General features: G+C 50.3%; 1 protein-coding gene across 4 annotated transcripts in view; it reads left to right on the top strand.

Moving 5' to 3' along the window:
• Positions 1-818: 818 nt before the first annotated feature.
• Positions 819-9,371, top strand: part of LOC120232952 (MLX interacting protein) — a 65,945-nt gene continuing 57,392 nt past the window's right edge. For all 4 annotated transcript variants that reach the window (XM_039234243.1, XM_039234168.1, XM_039234094.1 and 1 more), the window contains exon 1: positions 819-1,317. In XM_039234243.1, coding sequence (XP_039090174.1) covers positions 905-1,317 — 413 coding nt within the window. In that variant the 5' untranslated portion in view covers positions 819-904. The remainder of the gene's footprint in view (positions 1,318-9,371) is intronic.

Raw genomic sequence — 9,371 nt, 5'->3', positions numbered from 1 at the left:
AGAAGAAAACTATGGTTCAGAATCTCCCCCTTTTAGAATTGCTTGGGAATTCTTTAGTGGCTGGTTTCCCCACTAAATTTAAGATCTTAACAATAACGACAGTATTTTGAGTTGTGGTTAAAAGAGCTGGTGGCTCTACCTACTAATCTGATGCCTTTTTGGAAAGCGCCTGAACTTGACAGAGCCAGTTTCCACCTCTGTGGTTATGAGGTCTAGGTGAGAAGTGTTCTTGATCCTGTTTCTGCTTTAGAAAAAATGCCTTTGGTATTCTGAGACTCAGTTTTCACATCAATAAAATGGGGTCAATAACCACTACCCCCAGCAACATCAAGGAGAAGCTGTTAGGACACAGTTCCAGGCTCAGCCAAGCCAGCGGGGCCTGGGAGGGGGAAGGAGCCCCATCTCCACCCACCACGTGGAGCGCCTGCTCCGCCCGCAGCGCGACTCCCCGGAGCGTGGGGCGGGGTCGGTACAGCACCACTTGTCCAACGCCTCTCCAAGGTGACACTTGCAAGTGGCACCACCTGGCCGCGGCTTCCCTCAGCATCTCCGACAGCCCGGAAAGGGGGACGAGGGGGCAGCAAGAGGCGGGGCATCAAGGCGTGGCTTCCGGCAACCTTCCTCCCCGCCCCACCCCCCTGCTTTTTTGTCCTCCAAGATTCGGAAAGGTTCCCCAGCGCCTTTAAGAGGCCGACGCGGGCAGCCGATTGGCCGAGACGCGCCGGTGACGTCACGCCTGGGCCCGCGCCGAGTGGGCCCCGTGGGCCCGCCCCGCGCCCTCCCCCTCTAGCCCCGCCGCGCGCTCGCGGACAGTCCGCGCGGGCCGGGCCGGGCCGGCGCCCCGTCAGCTTCGCTCGTCCGCGTCGCCCCGAGCCCCGGGGGATGCCCCCGGCCGGCACCCCCCATGGCCGCCGACGTCTTCATGTGCTCCCCGCGCCGGCCCCGAAGTCGGGGCCGCCCGGTGCTGCTCAAGCCTCAGGTGCCTGAGGACGACGACGACTCGGACACGGATGAGCCGTCCCCGCCGCCCGCCTGCGCTTCGGCCACCCCGGCCCGGGCCCACGCGAGCGCCGCGCCGCCGCCGCCCAGGGCCGGGCCTGGCCGCGAGGAGCCTCCGCGCCGCCAGCAGATCATCCACAGCGGCCACTTCATGGTGTCGTCGCCGCACCGCGAGCACCCGCCCAAGAAGGGCTACGATTTCGACACGGTCAACAAGCAGACGTGCCAGACCTACAGCTTCGGCAAGACGAGCTCCTGCCACCTGTCCATCGACGCGTCGCTCACCAAACTCTTCGAGTGCATGACCCTGGCCTACAGGTAGGGACCCGGCGGCGGCCCCGGGCCGGCCCCACCTCTCGAGTGGAGCTTCCCACTTTGACACAACCAGCGCGGAGGGCTCGGCCGACTGAGACCCCTGGGCTGCACGCATTCCCATCGGCTCTTGTCCCCTTGGGAGTGTTTATGGGTCTGGGATCCTCGGTGGCAGCGAGAGGGGTCGGTGTCCTGGCCTCTTCCCCTGCCGGCAGTGCTTGGGTTCTTCCGGCTTCACGTTCCCCATCCAGGCCCTCCCTCCCCTCCAGTGTCCCGAGGCCACCGATTTTGGACACGAAAGAGATGTAAATACCGGCTGCACCTTGTGTTGCTCGACCCGCCACCCCTGCCCCCCAGATGCTTTGTGTGCTCCCGGCAGTATACAGCGGTGGTTAGAAGCACCTGTCCAGGGGCGGCCTAAGTGCTGGTTCCAGTAGGTAATGGTTGTGTAAAATCTCGGAGCCTGTTTCCTCCTTTATGAAGAGGGGATGACAGTAGTATCAGCCTCCATTGGCTATTTTGGGGATGGGACGAGGTAGGTAGTGCTTTTATCCCACTGCCTGACACAAAATTAGGTGCTCCTTAAATGTTAGCCACTTACTGTCCCAGCAGAGGGAGGGAGGCGGGGTCTTCTCACATCCACCTTACTGGGACACCCTCTCCCACCTTAGCGGCCAGCCTGGGTGCCTCCTAGGTAGACTTTTGGAACCCCAGCTGTTGGAGGTGCAGTCCGCCCACCTGGCAAGTTGGGAGGTTCTGTGGTCAGCCCTGAAACTTTATATGGAGATGGCATTGTTGAGGGCGGGCATCCCAGGCACCGTCCTGACAAGCGGACCCAGCTCTGGGCAGACATCCCTTTTTCTAAGTCATAGATCTACCTGGCCCTTGTGAGAGAAACTGTCTTTCCACTCTCTCGTCCTTCTTTGGTGTGCACATTAGATATTTGTGCCCAGCAGCTTCTGCCTCAGCAACAGAACTTCTCTGGGCCGGCTGCAGTGCAGAGCGGTCAAGTCCTGCACCAGGCTCATGGTAGGATCTCTGCTGAGTGGGGGTGATTGCATTAGTAGCTGGACTGGCTTGGGCCGTCTTAGGTCTGCTCTGCAGGCGGCACGGGAAACGTTTCCTTGTAGGCTCCAGAAACAGCATGAAGAAAAGTAGGTACATGCCCCCACCCCCCACTCCTTTTTTTGTTTTTGTTTTTGTTTTTGTTTTTTTTGGAGCGCCTTTAAACCCAGATACATTCAAGTTAAAACATTACCCATTTACCTAAAGTTAAAACATGGCTCCGGGTGGCATTTTCCCCCACTGGAATAAATGATTAGTCAACTTGTTCTTTTGTTATGTTCCTGAAACAACCCCCCCCCACCCCCACCCCATTTCCTCTCTTGAAGGTTTCCCTGGTGGTTTGCTGGCCACATGGCTGCAGTACGTTACCCATGGCTCCCCTCCCATCCCCCTTGCGTGGCATATTGGTCAGGCTCTGCTCCGATTCTCTGGTCTTGCCAGTTTGAGCTGGCACTGAGCCTGTGAAGATGTTCTTTTTTTTTTTGAAATGGAATTGAGATTGCAGCCTTCTGCCCTCTTTTTTAGCCCTGCTTACTCAGTCTCAAAATTTGAGCGCTTCATTGGAATCAAACCCACCTAGATTGTAGCAGACACCACGAGAGCCTTTTCAAAGAAACCTATAGGTGAAAGACAGGACTGTGTTTTATTAAGAGAACTTAATCCTTTTCTTTATTTTAATATAAACTTATTCATGTACAGGGAGAGAAGGGATGATTATGCAGCAGGAGGCATGGGGTAGAAAGATCTCACCTAAGCTCTGCTAGAGGAAAAATAAACCCGACTTCCCTATGCCCTCAGTTTGGATAACCTACAGGCTTATTATTAAATAACACCAAAGAATTTTAGTAATGGCATTCCCCCCCTCCACTTCTTTCAAAAATATTTTGGCAACTAGCCATTGCTCAGTTAAGTTTCTTGATTGCCAAAGGCACCCTTACCTTGCTCTTCAAGACCTCCAGCCCCGCTGGCTTTGTTGCTTTGCTGTAGTTCCCTGTGCTCAAGTCCTGCCACTGCAGACCCCCAGTGGGTATCTGCCTAGTAATTTCTCATGAAGATACTCTTTGTCTCTCCGTGTGAGGCTGGTTTGATTGTCCCTGAGTTCAGTGGGCCGTGGGGAGCCGTGGTACAGATTGGCAGAGAAATGACTCAAAACCAGTTGTCTGGGCTGTAGCCTCTGGCACAGAAAGCCACAGAACAGAAGTGAGTTTCTGACCTCAGCTGTCCTGTTCTGACCACTAGCTGGCTTTCAGAGAAGGAGGGTTGAGATGGGGGCAGGGAGGGAAGCACACTGATCTCACTGGTGGTCTCACTTCCCTTTCCGCGGGGTTCGAGCCCTCACCACTGTTTTCCACGTTTTCTCCTTCTCCTTGGGCCTAGAGGAAGGACACGGCAGGGCCTCCTCTCCTGCAAGACTGTTTCTGGCCTAAGCTCTTTCTAACCTCAGCTTCCTGTCTGTTCCCTGGCCTCTTGATTCTAGCTGCCTAACTCTCCCTGGTACACTCTGTGCTGGCTTTTTTTTTTTTTGGTTTCCTGTTAACTGCTGTCTCCCAGCTGTTTCCAGATGAGGTTCAACAGCTCTTTGGGGGAGGAACTAAATGCTGGGGAAGCTGTGGTTATTTTTTCCCCAGTCCTGTGAAGTGGTCCAGGAATTCTGAATATAATCTGTTCCTGAACATGCAAAGTCTTGAACCCTTAAAAAGTCTTTGGCAAGATTGACTCTGGATGGAAAGATAGGGGGTTTGAGGAGCGGGGACTGTGTGTGAGCGTGCCCAGTGACCTGCCTTAGAATCCATGTCCTTCCCACTCTGTGACGTGAGCCCTGTAGCAAAGGCGTCCTACAGTGTGTGCTCAGTTACTGGGCCATTTTGGAGGGGAAGAAGTTGTCTTTCCCCAAAGCAAGCTTAGGTGATAGATGATGGGGAAAAAAAGCCCATGGTTTACCTTTATCAAGGCCTTCCTGTCTGCCACTGTAAACTGGGAGGGATAAAACTCTCTTGCGGGGTGGATGTGTGGATGAACTGAGATAATGTCTGTGAATGTGTCCAGTAAGAAACAAGAAGAGACTTCACAGGCTGGATCCGATTCTGTGTCATCAGGTTCCTCCTCTGTAAACTGAAGGAAATAACGTATCTGAGTGGGGCATTTTAGTGTGGCTTCGAAATGCTTGCTTGACAAATGCTAAATAGACGTATTCTTGCTTTGCCCGTGCTTTCCACGGTCCACAATGGAGCTATGGACTCTAGAACATAGTTCATGGTTCTTGTCCTCTTAGCATTTTAAGGAATGCCACACATGTAACTCACACACAGATTCTGAGCACATCTAGTAGATAGCTTTTTGTGGTTGGTTTTGGTTTCACTTCTTTTCCTTTTTATGTAACTCTTTATTGGGGAGCCTAGGTGTGAATGTTTCCGGAGGGTTAGAGGTGTTCTCTTTATGTATTTAGGGATAAGCAGTAGCTTTCTGGACAATGGGTTTCTGCTTAAGTGGATATCTGAAGAGACCTTTAATTTGGACTTGTAAGATAGCCTTGGGATACAAATTTCTAAAATGTACCCCTGTATAAGTATACTCTATAGGAACTCTCTGTTCCTAACCCAGGGTGGGAATCTCGGCCAGACTTAAGGAGTAGCACGGTTTAAAGGTTTAGAGCACAGTGAGCTCAAAGTTTTAAGCTTTCAGTAGAGGAACTTTCTAAAGCTAGGTGTGGTAACTAGTTGTAAATGAGCACCATTTACACAAATGACTCAGTTTACTACTCTGCAACCATGCCAAAGATAATAAACAGGTTTCCTTCTTTTGCATTTTTTTTGCAGTTTTTGAGCATTATATAGTGTGCACTGAGGGGCGTGCACTGAGGTGGGAATGAGGGTTACAGAGATGACAAAGGCAGTGTCTGTCCTTGAGGAGCTCAGGAACTAGGGGTGGGGGGTAGATAAACAGACAGTGGTAGAATAATTAGCAAGGGCTGCAACAAAAATTGTGAACCAGCTCTGATGGCAGCACTGAGATTGAGAGTTTATATAATCGCTGTCAGTGTGGATAGTTTCCCCTGACATCAGGGTTAATATTTATCTCCCCTTCCCCAAGTTAACTGTCAACAGTTATGGACCATATTCCCCAGCAGGAAGCCCCAGTAATTCTTTTCTCTGCCTTGTTCCCTTAGTGGTCTAGGAGCAGATTTCCTTTTCATGTCGAGGCTGATTGGCTAATTGCCATCCTGATGGAAGGGCAAAGAAGGGCGATAAAATTGGGAAAAGTCTAGGAAACAAGGTTTGGGGTTGTTTGCTAGGGTGGAAGAAGAGACAAGAATTCACACTAACTGGGGCGCCTGGGTGGCTCAATCGGTTAAGTGCCTGACTTTGGCTCAGGTCACGATCTCATGGTTAATGGGTTCGAGCCCCGCGTCGGTCTCTGTGCTGACAGCCAGCTCAGAGCCTGGAACCTGTTTCAGATTCTGTGTCTCCCTCTTTCTCTGACCCTCCCCTGCTCACACTGTCTCTCTCTCTCTCTCTCTCTCTCTCTCTCTCGCTCGTTCAGAAATAAAGAAACATTAAAAAAAAAAAAAAAGAATTCACAGTAACTGAGCGCTGCTGTGTCCTGGATTCCCTTTACATGATCTTACGCAGCTCTTACAATAGCCTTCTTCGGTGGGTGGTGGTGGAATCCTCATTTTTCATATTAAAAAAATAATCCCCCACCCCAGGTTTAGGAGTTAATTGGCCCTGTTGCTGAGGTAAGGCAGCTTGTCCAGGCCAGTGACTCTGGAGCTGAAAAGTTGCCTCCCGCATCTGTTCACAAAAGCCTGTGGTTCTGTTAGGAGGTAAAAGTGCCAGTCCTTCTAAAGTAAGGCCTGCGGAGGGGCACCTGGGTGGCTCAGCTGGTTAAGCGTCTGACTTCGGCTCAGGTCTTGATCTCACAGTTTGGGGGTTCAAGCCCCTCATCGGGCTCTGTGTTGACAGCTCAGGGCCTGGAGCTGCTTCAGATTCTGTGTCTCCCTCTCTCTCTGCCCCTCCCCCATTCATGCTCTGTTTCTCTCTGTCTCAATAATAAATAAACATAAAACAATTTTTTCATTAGTTAAAAAAAAAAAAAAGTAAGGCCTGGGGAAACCAAGGTGGGGAAAAGGAATGTCTTGGGCTGCTCCGTGCCCTTCTAATGCTCCGTGCTTTTCACCACCCATGAAATCCTACCCTTCCTTCAAGACTCGGCTCAAGCACTGTTGCCCTGTTAAGGCTTCCCAAAAGGAGTGGATGCCACATTCCTTTGTAAATCCACGACCCTTATTGATTCTGCCCCTGAATCATTATGTAGACCTGACACGCTTGACATGGTTCATGCTGTCTTCACCTTTGACTTTCCCACAGACCCTCGCAATGTCTGGTACATCCTGGGTGATTAAGAAATACATGTGGGATTGAAAAGGGAAGCTCAGGGACCTTGAAGCCAACATCATAAACTTGTCCTTGGTGAACCTATTTATCTTCACTTGTGTAAAGACAAACACAAGCTCTGTGGAACAGGGCTTTAGGGGATGTTGGTAGAGACTGGGACAGCAGGATGAATGCTTTCATTGCGTGGTATTTGTTTTGTGACCCACTTGGACTGTTGATTTATTTATTTATAAATTATTAATCGATTGATTTGTTTTAAAAGTAGGCTCCACACCCAATGTGAGTCTCGAACTCATGGCCCCGAGATCAAGAGTTACATGCTCTACCAACTGACCCAACCAGGCGCCCCACTAATCAGCTACCTCTAAAATGAGGAAATTACTGTGGGCTATCTGGGTGGGCCTGCTGTAATCACAGAGGTCCATAAAAATAGGAGAGGAAATCGGAGAGAAGCAGAGAGAGAGCAGCAGGAGAAGGCCTGGCCTGATGTCGCTGGCTCTGAAGACGGAGGAGGGGCAGAGTGTGCTGAGGAATGTGGGTGCCTCCAGATGCTGGAAAAGGCAGGAAATATATTCTGCCCTAGAGCTTCAGAGGGAACCCAGCTGTGCTGATATCTTGATTTTAGCCCAGTGAGACCCATGTCAGACTTCTGACCCCTGGAACCTTAAGATAATAAGTAGGTGGTATTTTTTTGTTGTTGTTTGTTTTGAGAGAGAGAGAGCATGCGTGTGCACACATGTGCGTGCACACACACGTACATTAGAGTGCAGAGGAGGGCACTCTAAGAGAAAGAGAAGGAGAAAGTGGGCTTCGTGCTGTCAGTGCAGAGCCCGACACAGGGCTCGATCCCGTGAACTGTGCGATCATGACCTGAGCCAAAATTCAGAGTTGGGTGCCTAACCAACTGAGCCCACCCTGGTACCTATAAATAGGTAGCATTTTAAGCCACTCTTTTTTGTGGTCATTTCTTATAGCAGCCATATAGCCTGGTTTGAAATGTTTTTTGAGGTCATGTTTTGAAACACATGACTGAGCTATAAAAAGGCATTTTTAGCTCTTCCTCAACCACAGGAAAGCATAGCAGCTCATTCTCAAGTTTTGTCAATTTAATGCTGGGCGTAGTAGGTGCCAGTTCAGGGGATCTACTGATAGGAGGGCCCTGGTTATATAATGAAAAGTTTGTAAAATGGGTCTTACTTAGCCTTAGTCCTCACTACAGTTGCTAGGAAATTGTAGAAGGTTAATTTTACTTTTTAAAAAAATTTTAGAGCATGAGCAGGAGAGAGAGGGAGAGAGGCCTCACTCTCAGCATGCAGCTGGACGTGGGGCCCTATCTATCCCATGACCCTGGGATCATGACCTGAGTCGGACTCAATTGACCGAGCCACCCAGGCGCCCTAATTTTACTTATTTTTAAGGTGTTATACACTGATGAAAAATTCAGTGTGAGCTCCCATTTCTTGGATATAATATGTGCAGTGCAGACAGCAGACCTCTTAGATGATATTTTCCATTTTTGTTGGAATTCTGTCTATGGTTAGAACTCTAGGCCTGTGTCTTATTTAGGCAGAACTCTTCCAGCTGCATGGAGCAGGGGCCCCTTGTGCTCACCTGTGTGCTAGGGGTTTATTGCAAGGATTGGGAACGGTGCTGGTAACCTCATGATGATTCCAGGGTTCCTGGCGTTGCCTGAACTAGTGTGGACTGAGCTGGGTTCCTGGCCTCTCTGGGTCCTGTGCCGCGGGGGGCTTGTCCTTCTTTCCTGCTTCATCCCTGTGAAGTGACTCAGCTCTTCTCTCAGCCCCTGTTTTCCTCGCAGTCTTGCTTAGCCTACTGCCAGCTGGCTCGCTCACCCGCAACGCTGTTTCTTCTCTGCATCAGAGCTTCTGCATAAGGGCGCCTGGGGGCTCAGTCGGTTAAGCGCCCGATTCTTGATTTCAGTTCAGGTCATGATCTCATGGTTCATGAGTTTGAGTCCCGCATCAGGCTCTGTGCTGACAGTGTGGAGCCTGCTTGGGATTCTCTCTCTTCCTCTCTGTCTCAAAAATAAATAAGTAAATAAACATTAAAAAAATAAAAGCTTCTGCTTACAGGAGCTTCTGCATGTGCCTGACTAGAGCTCGCCCATGGCCTGTGTTTCACATTCAGACCTTGCTTATAGCTTCCTGGTACCATCAGGGCTGTTTGCCAATTGCTTCACTAAGTTGGCCCCATGGCCCCCAATTAAAATGTTTGGGGGTGGGGGAGACTACCTGTCCCCTTATTCTTCAAGTAGAATCTCACAGGCCACAGAGCACGAGTCTGGCTCTTTCCTTCTAGAAGTTATTAATCAGGCCTCTGTTGGGTGCCTTGAAGATACAGTAGTAAACAAGGAACATGAGTCATCTCCCCTCATGGAGTTTATATTTTAATAAAGGGAATCGGTAAGCAAATCAGGTTTATATTGTTAGTGCAGTGAAGAAGAAGAATGTAAAACGTGATGAAAGAAGGAAAGTGATGGGGGATGGGAGAGGGTGGGCAGATGCTTTACCTCCTCGTCAGAGAAGCCTTCCGAGGAGGTGACATTTTAGGCTGAGCTGAAACCTGAGCGGTGAGTAGGAG

Source organism: Hyaena hyaena, unplaced genomic scaffold (assembly GCF_003009895.1).
Source record: "Hyaena hyaena isolate Hyena2069 unplaced genomic scaffold, ASM300989v1 scaffold_0, whole genome shotgun sequence".
Classification (NCBI taxonomy): Eukaryota; Metazoa; Chordata; class Mammalia; order Carnivora; family Hyaenidae; genus Hyaena; species Hyaena hyaena.
The sequence above is the reverse complement of the archived record's forward strand: the minus strand, read 5'-3'. Positions and strand labels throughout refer to the sequence as shown.